This window comes from Xiphias gladius, chromosome 17, assembly GCF_016859285.1.
Source record: "Xiphias gladius isolate SHS-SW01 ecotype Sanya breed wild chromosome 17, ASM1685928v1, whole genome shotgun sequence".
Classification (NCBI taxonomy): Eukaryota; Metazoa; Chordata; class Actinopteri; order Istiophoriformes; family Xiphiidae; genus Xiphias; species Xiphias gladius.
The window spans coordinates 27,023,081-27,044,675 of NC_053416.1; the positions used below are offsets into that span (position 1 = coordinate 27,023,081).

Here is a 21,595-nt window from a genome sequence, read left to right on the forward strand (position 1 = left end):
GTCAGCAGGTCAGGGCCACTGGAGCGATGAAAAGATAATCCCCCCCACCCACTGTTGCTGGACCTCATGCAGCGTCAAACCATTTGTGAGCAGTGACAGAGCCACATTGGGCCGAAAGGATATGAGTGGGAAACTTCAAAACCTGCTCATGTTTCTGCAGACGTGAAAGGATTTGTATAACACATTCAGATTTGATGGATTTTCCCATGTTCACTCTGGACAGCCCTTTTTTTGTTGACATGTTCAAATAATGAATCTCTTATGTGTGGGATCCCTTTTTCCCCCCCTGCCCCTGAGTCCTGTTTCTAGTTGTCAGGTAGGGATGCTGTGCGGACCATTCTATCGTCTGTCCCAAGCTTATGGAGTACCGCTGACTTGCTGGCTTCCAGGAACCAGGGTGAGTGGGTCTACCTCTTGTAGAGCAATGGTCTGCCTTTTTACCTCAAGCTGTCAGGAACAACACCATCTGCTGTCGGAGCTAGAGATGTTAACTACAAATGTGGTGCAATTACTCCTTTAATTTAGCTGTTTCATCAGGACTAAGACTCTGTATGTGTGACTGACAACGATTATGTGATAAGAGGTTTTCAAAGTTCAATAAGATATGTATACAAAAATAAGCCATTATACTTTATAAAATGAACATATTTATCAGCACATTATCCAGCATAATTTCTTCTAACTTTGATGCCAAAGATGCAGGTGTTCAAAGATAATCCAATGTGACATTTGTCTGCTCTGATTCTGTTTAGCAGGCATATGAAAGATGTTCCTCTGAAGTAAAACCTGTTATGTGATAACTGAAATCATTTGAGGAAATCTTAACCTATGACATTAATACATTTGCGGAAGAATAATAATTTCAATATATGATGGAATTTTACTTTCTGATGAAATGCATATACTGGATTTCTTACATTAAATTCTTGCTCTGTTTCAGGTGCTGAAATGGAACATATATATTTGATTCTTTTACTGTTTAGTAAGGCCTTATCAGTTGGAGCTCAATTCAATGGATACAACTGTGACAGCAACTTTCACAGCCGTTTTCCTGGTGAGGAACTCCAAGAAAACTGACACAGATTAACACTTTTTGTTTCTGAATTACTAGACGGAAATTACATATGAATATCTTTTTAAAGGAAAGTTCTCCTCAAACTAGGTACAGATTCCAAAGAGGAGATAATAACATTTTGTCCATACGCCATTTCATAACTTGATGTGATTTGAATAGAATATAACGTAATAGTTGTGGACTGTAATCCCAGAACTGCAGTTCTTTCCTAAAGCATAATTTTCCAATAAAACTCAATTTTGGGATCAAAATCTAAATCACTCAGATTAAGGATTAGTCGCTTCTCTAAAAAAGTTAATTCATTCATTCATTCGTCTATATGACAAAATTACTTTGGGACTTGTTTTAATGTGCCTGTGTGCACCTGTCTTTATGTGTGTGTGTTTTGCAGCGGAGAGGGATATCAGTGTTTACTGTGGGGTGCAGACCATCACCCTCAAAATCAACTTCTGCCCTGTCCTCTTCTCTGGCTACACCGACACTGACCTGGCTCTCAATGGTCGCCATGGAGATGCCCACTGCCGCGGATTCATCAACAACAACACCTTTCCCACTGTTGTAATCTTTAGTATCAGCCTGGCAACACTTGAGTCCTGTGGCAATTCCCTAGTGGTAAGAGGAACAGGAATAGTATAAATGATTGTTTTACAGATTTTACAGCATTACTGTTAGTATCACTGAACTGTTGATGATGTAGTTGGATTTGGTACTTTTACTATTAAGCAGGTAATTTTGTTGTTAAGGTAATTAAGACCTGTCAGATATATCGTAATACCTACAGCTTTGAGATAATATCATTAAAGCTAGTAAAAATCCATCAGCCACAACATTAAAACCGGTACTGGTTTTAATGTTGTGGCTGATCAGTGTAGTTTACTGTAATGAATGGATAATATGAGTTTTTTTTTGCTGTAATTCAGAAATGAGGCGTGCATTACAGACACTTCCTGCTAAAAACTGTGTCATTAAATAACTGATAATCTGAGATGAAATTTTGTACACTAACTAAAACAGACAGAACAAGTACAAACTGAAGCTGAAAACTTAAGAAAGGCTCCAAGCAGTTTGTAGGAAAAAATTTGGTGTGTCTTTTACTTCAACCAGCTGTCTCATTCACAGTATCCATCCATTGGTGTTGACAAGCTGTGTTTATCCTGCATGGGAATTAAGTCCTTATCTCAGTGAAAGGGCTGCTGTGGGATACTAGAGGCCCTGTCAGGATAATGAGAGAAAAACAATGCTTAAAACAGTCTAAGGGGAGTTTAAAGTGAATCTTTGCTGAGCGAGCTGTCTCTTACCCATGTTTTGCTCCAGTATTGATCTGGATGGAATGGGACAAATCCTGGAGTGTCTGTTCTCAGATAAGGAAGGACTGAGTTGGGGATTAGTGAGGGGCATTAGGATGCTCAGTGATGGTATCAACCCCTTTGCCCACAATAAGCTAATTGTGGTCGGTTAGAGAGCCAGAAGGAGGAGTGTACCCACACTGATGTTCTTCACTGCAGGTGTCCACAGCTCAAGGACCCAATGCTTACGGGAACCTATCACTGGTGCAGATTGGTAACATATCAGGGTATATTGACACACCGGATCCCCCAACTATCATCAGCTACCTGCCAGGTCTGCTGTACAAGTTTAGCTGCAGCTACCCACTGGAATACCTGGTCAACAACACACAGCTGGCTTCGTAAGTCTCACTTATATGATCAATTCCACTTTTTTCTTGGTTTGAAAGTGCTTTAGTGGGGTGCTATAGAGGGTCTACTAGCCATAAAATGATATGGGTAAAATTAATTGTTAGTGCTTTTGGTTTTGGAAGTCTTCAACTGGTCTGCCCAACATGTGGGACTAGGCAAAGTCGTGGAGGGTAAAATTTTTCGACTGATATACAGGTGATGGACAAAATATGGCAGCCAACTGAAGAACATAATACAGGGCATTGCACCAGGCCTGAAACAAATATACATTATAATACAGCCTTTGTAAACATTTTTACTTTTCAGTGTTTGTTCAATATGTATCAGAGAGGTGCTGTTTCATCTCCATGGCCATTTCTGAGGCTGTGATAATGTCAAATGTTAATAAAACATAAAACAAACAATGACTAACATAAAAGAAACACCTCCTGTATATAATTAATACAGCACAACACACTAGTACTGAATAGCTATTACTTTGTCTCCCAAGAGGAACAGAATATTTTGTAAAATATATTGCATTCAGAGACAACATCACCACAAAATCTGGCCTAAAAAATAACCATGGAGTTGAATCAACATGTCTCTGACAAAAAACGGAAACACTTATGAAATGATGTTGAGAATGATTGTGTCTGCCTCCTGTATATAAAATTTCTAAAACCAGTCACTAGATATGGTGGCAAAATACACAGTGATTTTTCAGAACTGATGTTTACTGCGAGGCTAAATTCAAATTTGCAACTACTGATATGAAGACAGAGATTTTTGGTCAGAATTTAAAGTTGAAGATTATAAATGGTTCCCTAGACTCTGGACAGTATGATTCAGATATAGCATAAAGACAATGTGTATGTCAACTGTACTGTATTCAATAGCAATAAAGCAAAGGGAGAGATAGAATTTCAGGTATTGACTTGAGGTTGAGCAAGTTTGTAATTCTTTATTAATATTGCAAACATTAGAAAGTAAAGCAACATCTACGCTTTCAGAATTATTTTCTGATTCACCGAAAATATTGGAAAAAACTTTTTTCAGCTTTGATTTTTTCTTAATCTCTATTGAAGGTCAGCAGCTGCAATCTCAGTGAAGGACAGCAATGGTACTTTCATCAGCACGTTGAATCTCCTGCTTTACAATGTAAGTTCACATCAGTCCGATCTAAATATCTGATATTGTGCTACACAGGGGAGCTGACGCTGTTGTGCTCGAGACAAAGCTATATACCAAAGCCATACTTAGCTAGTATGCATCAATGAGCACAAGAAGCTCTGAAGATATGTAAAGTTAATCTGCACCTTTTACATCTGTGAATGCAATGATTTCTGAGAATGACGATCCATGTACAAGATTGGGAAGATACCAAGAGCTCAGAAACCCTTTTATGCAGCTCAAGCAGACAGCAAATTACATTTAATCCTGTAATTTAAGAAGATTATACTCAATTAACCCTTAATTCATTCAAACCTTTCACTAAATTAACTTGTCAATTTGAACCAAACACTAGTAAATGGGATTCTATGGAAACCAAATGATAGATATAGTGGGATTCATGAAATGTAGTGAAACTGAACAAATCACTCTCAACAAGATAAAAGGAAGGAGTCAATAAATGTGACAAATGTGTTGCAATGCTTTTTTGGTTTACGTACAGGACTCCTCGTATATTCAGCAGCTGTCCATCCCCATGACAGGACTGACCTTGAAGACGCGGGTATTTGCAGCTGTAAAAGCCACTAACCTGGACAGGAGGTATGCAATTAACATTTAGCCATGTTCCATGTTGACTTTACACCAGAACTACATTTGGAGCCCTTTATCTGCTGTCATGTTTCATCTGCCAAGTTTTTATATTATTCTAAAGGAAAAAAATGTAACTAGTAAAAGTACAATGTAAGACACCCACAGACTGTGTAGAACTATATAAAGGACTGTAAAAGGTACATTTTGCTTCAACACAATATGAAGAACAACACCACTGACCTATATTTAGGTTCTACCAGGTTAAAGTAAAAGAAAGATATTCTTAATTTATTAAATAAGGCTTTAAAGATTTTATTTGAGAAATGCAGCCTTTACTGAAAAAAAAGCAAATGAGTATGAGCTTTGAAATCAGCCTTATCTATAATTTACTCAGGGGACTTAGGAGGCATCAGGCTGTTACCTGTGTCATTTGGTTCACCTGAGTAGGACCTTTTTTTTTTCAGGCAGGTGCTGTAAACCCTGCCACAACCTTGATCTTGGTCATTTTTTCCATTTGGTCTAGGGAAATCTGCCAAAGTGTCTTAAATACTCACAAATAGTGAAACAGAATGAATATCACATGTTATAATACAGGTCAATGCAGGTCCTTACATTCTTTGATTTAAAAGAAACAAACAAACATACAGACAAACAAACAAACAATTCCCCCCAAAAAAACAAAAAACAAAAAACAGAAAACAAAAAACAAAAACAGGGTATGTGCTCACATGTACATACCCGGTTCGACCTTTCCATATCTTATCTAAGAGCTTCCATGACTTTAACGTCATTTCTGACCGACTTGTTAATGTTACTTTTTCCAGGTCCAAACAACCTGCTTTCCTCCCAATTTGGGCTTGAAATCACCATCTAATGAAATTACATTTGTTGCAGATACATTCAGCTAAGTTTGCTTGACTTATGCAGAGAATTGATCTAATTCCCTGCTTTGCTCTGACTGGAGCTGGTCTATAAATTCTATAATTCTGAAGAGATTCCATCACCGGCAGTAACATTTTTCACAATTCCGGAAGGTCACTTGTATTTTGTTATTGCTTTGACTTGTTTCAGTCATACAGATATATCTCCCCTTTGGTTTTTCGTGTCATCATTCAATCTTGCCTGTGGTGCCTATGATGGTGGTGGGAGTTGCCTTAAAGGAGGGTGCTCATTGTTAACCTTACAATCTTCTTCTTAGAGTAAGCAATAACTAAACTTAGTCACTAGCAATAACCAAACCCAGTCTATGCTCATGTCCAACCTGTCTCCTAGAAATTATGTTTACAGTCCTGGTTGAAATTTGTGGTACCCCTGATTTTCAAGTACAGAATTTAGAAATAATTCCAAATTAACCAAATTTATAAATTCAATATATTATAATAAAATGTCCAAGGCTACTGAACAAAAGAAAATTAAAAAAAACTTTCATAATAGTGAAAAAATACAAACACAAAACATACCCCAGACACAATTATTGGCAAGCTTCACTAATACTTGATTGCACGACCTTTGACAATAATGACAACCTCTAAGTTTTTCTTGTAGCCATCTAGAAGCTTCTTGCACCTTTATGCTGGTAGCTTCTGCAACTCCTCCACTGCAATGCGTTCAAGCTCTTTTAAGTTTGCAGGAATCCTTTCTGCAATGGCAGATTTCAGCTCTTTCGGAAGGTTTTCAATGGGATTAAGTGCAGGACTCATTGCTGGCCAGTTTAAAACAGTCCATCTTTTCCTTTTCAACCATTCTTTTGTGCTGCTGGATGTGTGCTTTGGGTCATTGTCCTTCTGAAAGACCCAAGACCTTCATCTCAAACCTAGTTTTCAGATTTTGCTCTGAAATGCCTTGGTAATCTTTTGATTTCATCATTCCTTTGATACATTCAGTGCCTCCAGTACCAGAGCCCCACAGCATGATAGAGCCTCCACCATGTTTTACTGTAGGTAGGGTGTTCTTTTCCTTAGGGGCTTCATTTTGTTGCCTATAAAAACAAACTGAGTCACTGCATTCCCAAAGAGCGTTACTTTGTTTTTTGCAAACATTAGGCTTGCACTTTTTGTGCTTTCTTTCAGTAGTGGTGTCCTCCTTGGCCTTTGCCCATGGAGCCCTACTTGGTTTACTGTGGACATATGGTACAGACTGAAACCACCACTCCAGATTGCTCCAGGTTAGCCTGAAGCTCTTTAGAGGTCCTGCATGATGTTTTTTCCACAATCTAGTTCAACCTTCGCAGACTTCTCTCATTAAGTTTCTTATTAGTACCACGTCCTGGAAGCGTCTTAACACTTTTATGACTCTGAAACTTCTTGATAACACTATAGGCTGTTGAAACAGGAATTTCAAGAACTTTGGCAGTTGCTTTGTAGCGTTTGGAATTGTTATGTTTTTCAATAATAGCATTTCTGATGTACTGAGACAGCTCTCTTGTCAGCTTGTCAGCTCTCTTGTAAATCTATCTTTCATTGGCTAATTAAGCACAGGTGAGTCTTATCGTTCTTTTTATTTTGTTTGATGCACTGAATTAAATTAATCAAAAGTTACTTTGGATATTTTATTAAATATTCTGATTATATGCTGCTTGGATCATGATTTTTTTTATTCTATTATACATTTCAGAATCATGTTCACTGACAATGCACGGTCAATGTGGAAAGTTACACATTTTTTTTCTCTTCAGGCTCTGTGCTTCAGCACATTCAATTTGAAAAAAAAAGGATACTACATTAAAGTGCAAAGTCTCAGCTTTAGGGGTTCAAAAGTAATTGGACACTTGGCTACTAAATGTTTCTTTGGCAGGTGCGTGTTGTTTCAATGTTAGTTCATGCACAAAAAAAGCTCATACATGGCTCAGAGTTGACCGAGAGTTGAGACTTGCCATTTAGATTGTACTGGAGCTGTCTAATAATATGAGGAGCAAAGAGGTGACCATGCAAGTCAAGAAGATAATAATGAGGCTCAAAAAAAAAAAAAATCTATCAGAGGTATATCAAAGTCGTTAGTTTGCCACACTAACACTAGTACACTCCATCAATATAGAATGTACAGGAAAACTAGAAAAGGGCCAGTGAGCTGGTAGACTGAGGAGCACTAGTCTCGTGGATGAGCAGAAAATATTTACATGAGAGGAGAAAAGAAGAAGAGAAGAGAGAAGAAAAACCCCTTTATGGCTGCACAGCAAGTCAAGAATGCTCTCCAGGAAGTAGGCAGACATTGTTGTTTCTTTGTCAACAATTAGAGAAGACTTCATGACCATAACCTCAGAGGATTCACCATAAGATGCAAACCCCTGGTAAACCTCAGAAAAAGAATGGCCAGGCCACATTTCACAAAAACATCCAAAAAGTTCTATGAACTGATGAAAGAAAAATCAACCTTTGTCAAAATTATCGAAAGAATAAAATTGTGGAGTAAAAAGGAACAGCTCATGACCACCTCATCTATCAAACTTAGTGGTAGTTCTGTTTTGGCTTAGGCATGTATGGACGCCAATTGAATGGCACACTGGCATTTATTGATGATTTCACTGCTGACTGAAGCAACAGGAAGAATGCAGAGGTATATAGAAGCATCCTGTGTGCTAAAATTCAGTCAAATCCATCAAAACTCATTGGACATTTCCTCGTTCAGCAGGACAGTGATCCTAAACATGTTGTAAAAAGCAACCAGTTGAGTCAATCACCTGTCCTCAGTCCGACTGAGCAGAATTCCACCTGCTGCAGACTAGACTGACGACAGAGAGACCCTACAACAAACAAGAGCTGAAGGTGGCTGCAGTGAAGCTCTGGGAGAGGGTCACCAGGGAAGATACAAAGTATCTGCTGATGTCTGTGGGTCAAAGACCTCAGGCAGTAATTGACTGCAAAGAAATGTCCATAAAAAATATTAAATATGATGATTTTGGTTGACTTCACATGTATCTGTCCAATTACTTTTGAAACCCTAAAATTTAGGCACTATGTGTTTAAAGGGCTATAACTCCCACACAGTTCTTTCTATACTGATGTAAACCTACTCAAAGCTGAGACTTGGCACTTTAATGTACTCATTGTACCATTATTTGATTTTTAAATTGACTGTACTGAAGCTCAGAGCCTGAAGAACAAAAAACTGTAACTGCCGAAATACTTCCAGACTTTACTGTATTTCATTTTGTTTTCCTACAGTATCCACTCTTAGCAACTAATGATTCATCTATGTTAAGGTCAGGAAAAGATGGATGGTTTTGATGGTCTTGGTTAAAGTTCCCTTTCAGACATGCTTTAAGACATATAAAAATATTCATCTTGGAATAATCATTTGTATACTATGTGTTTTCTCCACAGAAAATTCAATTACCTTAAAATTCTTAAAATTACATCTACTCCTTCTCCCTCATTGAAAAATCTAGAATCTATGAATATGCAATTTTATATTGCAATATAAAAATATTGTTCATTTCAGAAGTTTAACTGCTGGACACAAGATCCTCTCCTACTTCACTGAAAGTCCATTCTCAGTGTATGCGCTCTGGATGCTTCAAGTTTCCACATCATGCTTGTGTAAGTTGCATACTGTATGTCCAGGTGTCGAACTGAGATTTAAGGTGAGCACAGGGAAACTTCCCCCTTCAGCAGATGAATGTGAAAACACCAGTCAAACTGCATATACATCATTCTGCACAGTGAAGCTCAAACATCATAGTGAAGGAACAATAATGAAACACATTTTTGAGCAGAAGGGGACTTTAAATATTAAATATCGATAGTGAAAAGAGACACTGTACTTAAGTACTTTATTAACATTAAACCGAAACCACCATCTTTCTCTAACCTTAACCAGTGCACCTTTGTTGCCTAAACCTAAATCCAAGCAGTACATACAAGCATTTTTCGCGAATCTATTAAAAATCAAAATCTCTTACTTACAAAAGTATTCAGACCCTTTGCTGTGGCACTCCAAACTGTGGTCAGGTCCATTCTATTTGCTTTAATTATCCTTGAGATGTGTCCAGAACTTGATTGGAGTCTACCTGTGGTAAATTAAATTGATTGGACATAGTTTAGAAAGTCAAAAACCTGTGTGTACAAAGTCCAGCATTTCACACTATATGTCAGGACAAAAACCAAGCCATGATGTCCAAGAAACTCCCTGTAGACCTCTGCGATAAAACTATATCTAGGCATAGATCAGAGCAAGGGTATTAAGTCATTTCTAAAGCTTTGAGTGTTCCCTGGAGCACAGTGGCCTTGATATTTGTGAAATGGAAGAAGTTTGGAACTACCAGGATTCTTCCTAGAGTTGACTGTCCAACCAAACTGAGTAAGTAGGCAAGAAGGGCCTTGGTCAGGGAGGTCACCAAGAACCCAACGGTCACTCTAACAGAGCTTCAGAGGTCCTCTACAGAGATGGGAGAACCTGCCGGAAGGATGACAATCTCAGCAGCACTCCATCAATCAGGTCTTTATGGTAGAGTAGCTAGATGGAAGCCACTTTGAGGAAAAGGCATATGACAGCCTGCTTAGAGTTTGCCAAACAGCATTTAAAGGACTCTTAGACCGTGAAGAAAAGGATTCTATGGTCTGATAAGACAAAAATTTAATCCTTTTTAGGCAGAACACTAGGTACTGGTTATCACCTGACTGATACTACCCCTATGGTGAAGCATGGTGGTGGCAGCAACATGCTATATGGGTGCTTCTCAGTGGCAGGGACAGGGAGAACTTAGGGAAGGATGAATGCAGTCCTCGAAGAAAACCTGCTCCAGCGTGCATGCAACCTGAAACTGGGGTGACGGTTCACCTTTCAGCATGACAATGAAACGAAGCATTCAGCCAAGACAACGCTGGAGTAGCTTTGAGACAGGTCTCTGACTGTCCTTGAGTGGCCCAGCCAAAGCCCAGGCTTAAACCCCATAAAAACATCTGTGGAGATGGCAGTTCACAGATGCTTCCCATCCAGTGTGAAGGAGCTTTAGAGCATCTGCCAAGAAGAATGGGATAAACTGCCCAAATCCAGGTGTGCAAACCTTATAGAGACATACCCAAGAAGACTCGAAGGTGTAAGTTCTGCCAAAGGGGCTTCTACAAAGTACTGAATTAAGGGTCTGAATACTAAAGTGCCAAATAAGTGATTTTGCTTTTGATTGTTAATAAATTTGCAAAAATTCATAAAAACATGTTTTCGATTTGTCATTGTAGGTTATTGAGTGTAGATTGATAGGCAAAATTGCGTTTTTATCAATTTACAATTAAATCTACAACACAATAAAGTGTGCAAAAAGTGAAGGGGTCTGAATATTGAAGCCACTGCATATTTACTGCTTCTTAGAATAGAGATAAAAATTGCCAAGGAACATAATTCAGGCAACAATTTACATTACAAAACATAATCTGGGAAAAAAAAAGTAGTAGTATAAAAATGTGATTTCTAGGCAACACACGATAGTTGATTAATGTCCCACCCAAGTGTCTGCGTAATCGATATATAAATGATTCCTTTGCATTTAAGTCCCTGAACTCTGTAATTATTAATCCTTAATGTTAAATAGATGGAACGTTCTAATGGACTACTGTTACACCACGCCCTCTGGAAACCCTAATGATGACCTACGCTATGATCTTTTCTTTAGGTAACTCAAATTTAAAAACACACAAGAGTTTTGTTTCAGTTTTGGTTTTTCTCTTGCTCACCTTCTAATAATACTTTCTAATTTTCCCTTCCTGGGACAGCTGTGAAAAAGACCCCCAGACCACCGTCTTTGAGAATGGGAAGAGCCAAATGGGACGTTTTGCCTTTGAAGTATTCCGCTTTGTAAAGCACAAGAACCAGAAGATGTCCACTGTTTTCCTGCACTGTGTCACCAAGCTGTGTCGAGCAGATGACTGTCCGATGCTCATGCCAGTGAGAATAACACAGGGCACTTATACACCTAATATGACAAACTATTAGGATAAATTGCAATACACATATTTTTGTAAATATATCTCTTAAATCCATCTACAGCTTCATTTCTTCTCCTAATTTCCGACTCCTAATTTCATCTGGAATCACCTGCTCAGCTTTCAAATATTCACTAATAATCATCACTGGTGGAAAGTAACTAACTATATTTACTATTCTTAAATCGAATTTTTAGGTGCTTGTGCTTAACTTGAGTTTTTTTACTCTTTTTACTTTTACTTTATCCTTCTACTTCACTACATTTTAGAAGGAAATATTGTACTATTTACTAATTTATTTGACAATTAGAGATAATAGTTGCATTGCAGATCAAGATATTACATACAAAATATATTATCATCTCCTTAAATATGATGTATTTTTCATAAATTAAACTACCGGACAGTATGTAAAAATAAAACATAGGCTCCACCTTGACCAGCTACATTAAAATTCTTCATACACATTAAAGGACAAGTTTACATTTTCAAGTCTGTCTTAAAATAATAGCCACACGGCTATATGAACAATTAAACAGGTTTTGCTTGCTGTTATCATTCCTCCAGTTCATACTGGCCCTTCATAAAAGCAATTTCAATGTAAAGATAATGTGAGGCTTTGGCACTGTGAGTTAGACAAGACAAGTAGGTGTCTTCCAGTGTCTTTTTAATACCAAATTACTTTTTTGTGTTACTATCCCACCTCCGCAGCTCAGAACAGATACACTGTCAGGGGAAAAAAAGAGAGAATTCTCTACTAAAAAGACTAATCTTGGAAGACACAGCAGACACACAGAAGCCTCATGTTATCTTTATATAAACTTTGGAATACATTTTTGCACTGATTCTGGACTGTGGAACCATGTTATGAAGGGATTACAGCAAGCAAAAGCAAGTAGTCCTACAACTTATGACCTACAAATGACCATGCAGGTCGTTTGTCCCTACCTTCAGATACTACCCAGAGGGGCGTACCAGTGGCAGGCGTAACAGACCTTTGTCTACATGGTACCAATAATAAACACGCGGTTAAGGTTGTGGAATGGTCATAGTTTGATTAGGTTTAGGCACATAAACAACTTGCTTAGGTGTGGGTTTGGGTTAAAATATGTACTTCCTTAAGGATAGACAAACTCCGTCATCATGGTTACAATAATAAACACGGCTAAGTTGTGGAAGAGTCATGGATAGAAGAAACAATGTTGACTCGGTTTGAAATTGAAACGAACAATGGTCTCCTGTGTGAAAGTCCTGTATGTTGTGATCCATCTACCACAACCACCTCCCAATGTGGACTTTGTCGCTCTTCATACTATGTCACCTGACTTCCTCCTCTGTCATATTTACTATGGCCACTAGAGGTCGCCTGACAGTAAAACGTCCTATGGGCTCATTTTTTACAGGAGGACAGTCTCAGACAGACCTATTTCATTATTCATATGGGCACTTGACTATTGTTTCAAGACAGACTTGAAAAATTTGAACTTATCCTTTAAAGTATCAGTAATCAAATATTATAATACAGTGATGAACCAAAACATTAAGACCAGCATGGGCACCCTGAGCCATCTGTGGCTATGTGGCCTACTACGCAGCAGGCTGCAATGCACTGTGTGTTGTGACACATTCCTCCCACAACCATCATTGTCAGTTTGGACCAGGCGGGATAACCTTTGTTGCCATTGTACATGGCTGATGCACCGGTTCGTGGTTTGTCCCTCCATGGACCACTGTCCCTTACCACTGCTGACCGGGAGCCCCCCACACCCTTGGTTGTTTCTTAGGTCTTTATACCTGCTCATTTTTCCTGCAACCAACATGTTGACTACGAGAACCTACTGTTCACACAGCATCTAAACTAATCAATATATCCCAGACCTTAACATGCACCATTGTCATGAGATAATCAATGTTATTTGCTTCATTTGTGACTGATCATTTTTGCTCATCAGTGCATATAACAGCATAGCTATTGGTCATTGTGCATGAATACTTTTACTTTTGATACTGTAAGTACATTTTTATGTTAATACTTCTGTACTTTTACTTAAGTAGGAATTACTTAAATGGTCTGAATACTTCTCCTACCACTGATGATCATGCAAAATCATCATTTTATCATTTTATCATAATTCTTTTTTATCATAATGGAAATTATTATACAAAAATGACAAGTAAAAAGAAAAAAACAGACATGATTATTGATTAATTGTCAATGAGAGGTCAAATGATTCAAGTATTGATTACATTATGCATAGTGTCAGGTTCTATATATTATTTTTAGGTGTTTAATGACAATATAGTATCATATATATATGTATATATATATATATATATACATATATATATATATAAAACATCATGTATATTTACTTGCATATTCCATTGGCTTATAGAGAAAAATGTGTCCCTCTTCATAGTAAAAACTGTGATCTTTTTTGTCAATTAAGAAAAAGGTCAGATATATTTTTCAGATGTTATTTCTTCTCCAGCCTAAGTGAGGGTCTGATTTCCTATTCACATTCCCAAACAATGGATTTCCAAACAGTGCTTTACTGGGGCCTAATTGACAGCAGCTGAGGTTTTTAATCTATAAAGTAGTCAGGTCAGATGCTGCATAATAAAACAGGTAATCAGGTTATGGTTCTCTATATTCAGTCTGTATACTCTCTTCGAAAACACTATTCCCTCATTCCTATCTATTTTTTTCTTATAAATATAATCATTAAATATGAATAATTTATGAAATAAAACAAATGGAGAATAATACATGTAGTATTGAAAAACTATGATTGAAATCACAACAAGACATCCAGTGTTTGCTATTTTAAAATGAAAACATTATAACTTAACCCAAAACAGGCACAAAATACAATTTATGAAATGTGAAAACCAACATCAATGGGTCATATTAACCATCCATGTCATGTGTCTTCTGAATACCGCATCATGAGAAAGTGTAATACATCAGAGGAGGTTCCACTCTGCCACTATATGTCTCTTTGGCATTTTTTCATAGATCTGTGGTAGCAGGAAAAAGAGAGATCTCTCAGAGGGAAAGGAATCAAACACAGAATCTGGAAATGCTGTCCTGACTGCCGGGCCTATCATCACTCGGATCGGTACAGTTTGATAACACTCCTCCTCCTCCTCTGTTATTCCTTCTTCTCAAAGTCTGTTTTCCATCAACCAGCATCCTCCTACTGACATTATCCAAACAGCATTGTTTCTGTCTGAAGAACCTTTTCCTCCAACCTGAAACATACAGTAATACATATTAACATAATATAGCACTAAAAGCTTTTGTAATTCTTTTAAACTCTATAACACTTTGTTTGTACTATTTTTTCGAACAGTTCCTCACATTGTTTAAGTCTGCAGTGATTCTCAGATTGGATATATAAAAAAGGACTCTAGTGGTCAAAATCGGTATTTGACACTGGGATATGGACTGATGGTGAAAACTTATCTGGGTGACATAGATAGTCAGAGACTGCCTGAAGGCATCCATTTTGACTCATGAACTATACAAAAAATTACCAACACGCCATTGTTGTAAAGTAAAGTATACTGTACTGAATACAGTGTATCGCTGTTACCCTTAAATTCCCTTTACCTTTTTTTTCGCAGATGAAACACCAACCAACAACACTCAACTGGGTAAGCCTTCACATTCTGTCAGTTGTGTGTAAAGACACTTTAAATGTGGTATTGCCTTTCAATGATATGAAACAGAGCCATTTAAAATAGTAAAAGCCCTAAAATTGAAGGAAAATGCCTCATATGCTCTTCAACTTTATTAAGTCTTATTATCCTGTGATATTCATTGCATGGTAGGAGTTGCATTAAGTGCCATTTGTCCCTCAGTCTGCTATTTCTACTTGCACTTCAATGAGTTATTTTGTGACTTTAATGTCAGGGAAGATATTGGTATCTCAGCTATTATGATGGATTTCTCCTTTCCCCCTGATTGTTGAATGTTGATACTTTTTGGTTCCTGCTGTTTTGGATGGCTGAATCATTTTCTGCTATCAAACATTATTTTAGCTGAGCTGGAAGTATCTCTGCATGACATTAAAAGTTGTGTAGTTTTTCTCAGGAACAAGAATAACAAACCATCAAATAAATTGGACTGAGAAATGCTGAGTGCATCACCAATAGTTGTTTTAGTAGTGATGATTTTGCATTCAAGGTAAATTTAAGAGCAAGTTTTGAAAAGGTGTCAGAAATATGAACAGATTTGATTGTTTCTTTTTGCTTGTACTGCTTTAGCCCATCTGAAAGCTCCAGTGTTTCAGATGAACACAGTGACAAGCGCACTCATCTCAGGCGTGACCATCTTGGGAGTCATGGGCATTTGTTTCTTCATCTTCTCCCTAACCCTCCTCAAAGGCAAGAGCACTCCTGTCAGCACTCTGTCTGGAGTCCGCAACCCAGCCTTCAACTGAGCGCCTGAACCAACTCACTGCAGACTCTCCGACAATGTTAAGCAAGGGGAAAATAACAGATGTAACATGATGTTTGTGCATGCAGTCATTATACAGGAGAATAAAAGCTAAATGTTGATTTAGATAACTGTTAACAGATCTGTACAATGAGCATTAGTGTAGAAGTGAAGCAGGACTTTTAATATGTTGTCCTGTGCTTTGTGTTTCAACGAAGGGACAGGCCAGGCCTCAACCTGCATGTGATCATTTGTCATGCAGCTTTAACCCACATAGTGGGGACACTCTTAACTTAATTCAATATCAGCTGTATAGCTTTTCAATCGCAGGTGAAGGATCAATTACGAGGGTTACAGTACATTATGATAGTGTATAATCTGCTGGTAAAAGCAATTCTTGCTTAGAGGCCGAAATATAAGAACACTTCATTGAAAATATAACTTGAGAGAGTTAGTGAAACTTTGCTGTATGAAGTTTAAAGTTAAAACCTTTGATTAATTGATTAAGTGAACTAACAGAAAGCCTCAGGGTTGGATGTCAAGCTTAAACTCTTGAATAAAAAGTATAAAAAAGTATATTGATATAATTGGAATAAATCTTTAATTTATTAACATAGCTACATTTTAGGGGTGTTGTCTTACCAGTCATCAATTGATAGGTCTGTTCTACCTAAATATGTAGTTCACTCACTCACTTTACATATTTTATGTAATGTGGAGGCAAAAAAACCCTTGTTTGTTAAGTTTCATTTGTATATGCACCCCCTGCAACTGTGGATACACTGCCCAAAATGTGTTCTTAAATTTCCATGGATGATCTGTTACTGAAATCTAAAAATTGTGTACAATTGCACAAACTCCAAATATTTCTCTTTGACGTATGCGGTGTCATATTTCTAAAGATACAGTATGAATTTCCTCTTAAACTCAACTGGAGAATTTCAGTTAAGGGCAATAGGGGGGTGACAATGAAGTCTATTCTTCAAGTATTTTTCTTACTTGCATTAATCTAGCAAATAACATATTATTATGATCAAATTGGTTATTGTGCTTAATGGCAGTATGGCATAAAAAATATTAGTATTAATAATGTACCATCTAAATTGGTACATTGCTAATGCACAAACCTGATGTAAAATCAGTTTAGTTTCCTTGATAGAGACCAAATACTGCAAAGAGCTCTTTGCTTTACTGCATTATCTTTGATTATCTTCTGATCTGTAAATAAAAACATACACTGACTTTTATTTTTACCTAAAAAGCATGCACAGTAGGTGATGGGGCTTTTCTCGGCACTGAGAAAGGCTTTCTTCTCAGGCAGTAACCCTTCAGCAATAATGGGCAACCTACTGTGTGTTGCTTGAGGGGTGAAACCCAGGGAAAAATAATTCCATATACCACTCACTGCTGCTTGTGAAGATTAATTGCTGGGTACTGTATTTAACATTTTTATGAACTTCACTCATTAAGATTTTGAGAGCTGGATAGTCAGAAGACACTTTTTACAGATAAGTTTAAAAAAAAAAGCTGTATAAAAAGAGAAAAAGAGTGAGGGAGGTATATCCCTGTCAGTGGAAATTAAGCTTGAGTGACTTACAAATGACACACAAAAGCAAAAAGAAAATTTGACGTAACAGGTGGTAAAACAACAGGTCTTCATACAAATACATCGATTGTCATTGCATTCCAAAATGACCATTCTGATCTGATACCTAAATCAAATACCAGCATGAACTAAATAAATGGCTCAATCTAAGTATGGATGCTAGTCAAATTTCACATTTTACAATTAATCTTTTCTATTTAATACATTTTTTAAAATTAGCATGCTACATCTTCCACCTCTATGTGGGTTTTGGAACTAATTACAGAGTAGAATTTCAAAATTAATTTGGGAAGAACAGTACCCAAGAAGAATTAGATACACAATATTTTATCATTGTTCTTTTATGCACAAAGCATTAACAATTGGTTTCAGAAAAGGATTAATGTACTCTAAATACAATTAAAAATTTAAAATTAAAATACAAAAATTGCCTCCAAGGCTACTGTATTGTTCACTCGCACAGCATAGAAAGACAATGTGCATAGATTTAGACCAATAATTACATACTAGGAGTGCCCTGATCGCCTAGGGGTTAAGGCGTTGACCACGAAACACAATGTCCCCAGTTCATGTCCGGCTGTTGACCTTCATTCCTCATCTCTCTCTCTCTCTTCAATTCCAGTCATCTCTTCACTGTTGCTACCTGCTAATAAAGACACAAAATGCCCCAAAAAGTTAAAAGAACAGAAATAATTATAATTGCTTAGTATGCCAAACTGTGTAAATGGGAAATAAATTGACGTAACAATACACCAATATTTCTTGTTCTTCTTAATTGTTATTGTTATTCAATAAATCCATCAGTTTTTCTCAATTTCTCTCAAATTTTCCTAGGCAAACCCAAGGAGTACATTAAATTTAAGATATTATGTCACAATGGCATAATGATGTTCCAAAAACTCAAATGTACATTTAATTTACCAGCTTCACCGTTTCATTTTTATTTACAACTATAATGTACACTGCCATGCCAACCTATGGAGTACCATGGAATCACTGACTGTCATTACATCCCATGGTTGAAATTTTAAGTTCAATCAATGAACATGGACTTTGATCTGATGTCAACAGAAATGACATGTTTATAGTGTCTGTATGGAATATAGATTTTTTAAAGTAAGGACAGACCTTAAATAGGAAGTGTGTAGCATAATAATTCTTGAGCTTTGCACAGTTACATTCATTGATGACAAGTCCAAAATGCTCCCTTCGTAATCAAAAATCCACTGGCACATGTATCTTTTGAGTGTCCCGATGTTCAAGTGACCAATATATTATCAGGTTTTAGTGGGATTCACCTGCAATGTCCAAACATTGTGTTATTGAATGATGAGGCTTTCCATAGGCTATGAAAATATCGAAAGAAGGTCTGTTTTTTTCTGGCTGGCCCTCAGCTTTTCACCGTGTTTTAGTTTTTAGAAGTTTCATCTGCACCTATAATTACTTAATGATGAAGCAACAGCTACTATTAACAAAGCTTCTGATTTAGTTCAATCCTACAGAATGCAGTCCTGGTCAAAATTATTGGCACCATTGAATTTCAAGTACATAATTCAGAATATCTTCATAAATAAATACAAATGAACCAATTTTATATAACCAGAATATTTTAATAAAATTTTGTTCAGTAAAAGGTTACTGAACAAAAGAAAAAAAAAAAAACTTGCATTAGAGTGAAAAAATATAAACACAAAATGTACAGAATTATTGGTTCAGGGTAAATTTATTTTTGATTAATTCAAATTAGTTCCTCAAACAAAAAAAAAAACAAATAAGACTCATCATAATAAGGTGCTGATTGTTTCTATTTTTTTTTCAAAGTGGCAAAGACAAGAGAGCTGTCTAAGAGGATCAGAAATGTTATTATCAAAAAACAGAACAATTCCAAAGGCTACAAGGCCATCACCAAAGATCTTGAAATCCATGTTTCAACAGCTTCTAATGTTATCAAGAAGTTTCACAGTCATCAAACTGTTAAGATGCTTCCAGGACGTGGTGCCAAGAAGAAACTCAGTGAGAGAAGTCTGCGAAGATTGATGTGGATTTTGGAATAATCACCACGCAAGACATCTAAAGAGCTTCATGCTGACCTGCTGAGCTTCAGCTCGTACCATACACCGAACACTAATCCAAACGAAGACTAATGTTTCCAAAAACTTTCATAGATAAGCCAGTCTTTCATAGATAATGTTCTGTGGACAGATGAAATCAAAGTAGAGTTCTTTGGGAATGCAGTGCTTCATTATGTTTATAGTTGACAAAAAGAAGCCCAGAAGGAAAAGAACACCGTACACACAGTAAAACATGGTGAAGGTTCTATCATGTTGTGGGGCTGCTTTGCTTCCTCTGGAACTGGAGGCAATGAATGTATCAAAGTAATGATGAAATCAGAAGATTACCAAGGCATTTCAGAGAGAAATGTGCTACCCAGTTGAATTGGACTGTATAAGTGGATGCATTTTCTGTTCTGTTTTCTCATTTCATCGTATTTTTTTTAGTCCTGCAATTATATTACAGTTAATTGTATATACATATATGTTTGTTTATGGTTTAAAAACTATGACAAAGAGTTCGTCACAAAAATATGTACTGATGACACACTCTCATACCAAAAAATTAAAAAGCTTTAACATAAGAAGTGTGGAACTCAAGCCAAACATTTTTAAAACATCCATTCCAGCTATGCATCAGACCCAAAGAGCGAATCAACTGTCTGTCAAATATCACTTGCAGTAAAATAACCACTTGTAGTGACTACAGCATTATTAAGTGTTTTATGGTTATATTTAGACACTCACAGCCCTTGGTAAAATTTAGGGAAATATCCTGGTCTGGTTTAATACAGAAAAAGTTCAAAGTGACTGCAGACACAACATATGTATTTACATACAACCAAAACCATAATATTTCCTTAACCAAAGTGCGTTTTGCTGTCTAAACCACAGACAGGACTGTGGATTTGAACCCTGGTTTCTGGTGTGACAGTTGTTCACTTTATGCAGTTGCCGTCCACCCAAACTGCTTCCTGGTGACTCCACTGCTGTAAATAAATGGACTGCATAATTTATTTAAATTAAAAAAAAAAAAACATTGCCTTTCAACTGAATGTTTCGTACAAAACATATTTGCAGTTGCAGTTCAGTATATACATAAATGTACATGGCTCTCCGCTCACTGTCGAATCACTTACACAAGAGAGGTTCCTTGTAGTGTAGTACAAATCTTTCATTTTATTTGCTCCTCTTCACTATTTGAAATTTCAACAAATTTACACAAAGAGATTACTTATAATCACCTCATATTACACCTTAATAAACTGGTGGCCTTTCTTGTCAAAGCACAAGGTGTTCATATTTTTCAAATTAGAAACCTACTTGTCCACAAACTTCTGAGAGATGATGGAAACACAAATAGGCTCAACTTAATGTATTATGTTGAACTTTGCATGTTAAATTTATGACCAGGGGGAGAATGATTTTAGATTCTGTTTTGAACATCCTTCCTTTATTGTTTGTAAGGTAACCCATCATCGCCCATGGTCTGTATTCATATGGTATATCAAGCTACTTCATGAAAAGGTTGTGGGGCTCCAGTAACTGGCCAATACATAGCTCTCATTTAAAGTTGACCACAGAATTAATTTTAGATATTTTTTGGTTTGTTTCTGATGAATATCAACTTAAAAGATGATTATATGTTAGCATTATGTTCACAATTTATTTGTTTGAAATTTTTGGGAAACAGTAAAATGCTCTGACATTTTTTCCCCCCACCAGTTTAAAAATATATAAATGGATTTTCATGAAATTTGGTGTTAACAGGCAACCCTGTCTCCTTGAAATTATGTTGCTATACAACTAAACTGCAATAGTAAATAAATTTGCAACAAGACTGCGTTTTCTATTAACGTAATGTGGACATGTTGTTAATTTACATATTTGGCAAGTTGCAAAAAATGTTGATACTGAAGGTGTCAGTAAAATGTTCACAGACAGAATATTTATTCTCCACCAAAATGTCAGATTTTGTGGTACAATATCTACTTGTTGTGACTACAGCATTATTACACTTTTTATGGTTATGTTTAGGCAACAAAAGCACTTGGCTAAGATTAGG

The 21,595-nt window shown here is 36.7% G+C and overlaps 1 protein-coding gene across 1 annotated transcript; it reads left to right on the forward strand.

Annotated features, from left to right (window-relative positions):
* The first annotated feature begins 939 nt into the window (after positions 1 to 939).
* zpld1a (zona pellucida-like domain containing 1a) lies at positions 940 to 15,877 on the forward strand. The gene is made up of 10 exons (XM_040151122.1): positions 940 to 1,054; positions 1,467 to 1,687; positions 2,581 to 2,762; positions 3,840 to 3,912; positions 4,427 to 4,524; positions 11,039 to 11,119; positions 11,220 to 11,391; positions 14,449 to 14,551; positions 15,060 to 15,089; positions 15,702 to 15,877. The coding sequence occupies exons 1-10, from the start codon at positions 949 to 951 to the stop codon at positions 15,875 to 15,877; spliced, it is 1,242 nt and encodes a 413-aa protein (XP_040007056.1). The 5' UTR covers positions 940 to 948.
* Positions 15,878 to 21,595: the final 5,718 nt, after the last annotated feature.

Coding starts and splice junctions, on each gene's coding strand:
- zpld1a (XM_040151122.1), top strand. CDS start 949: ATGGAACATATATATTTGATTCTTTTACTGTTTAGTAAGGCCTTATCA. Junction 3,913..4,426: donor TGAATCTCCTGCTTTACAAT/GTAAGTTCACAT, acceptor GTTTACGTACAG/GACTCCTCGTATATTCAGCA. Junction 4,525..11,038: donor GCCACTAACCTGGACAGGAG/GTATGCAATTAA, acceptor AATGTTAAATAG/ATGGAACGTTCTAATGGACT.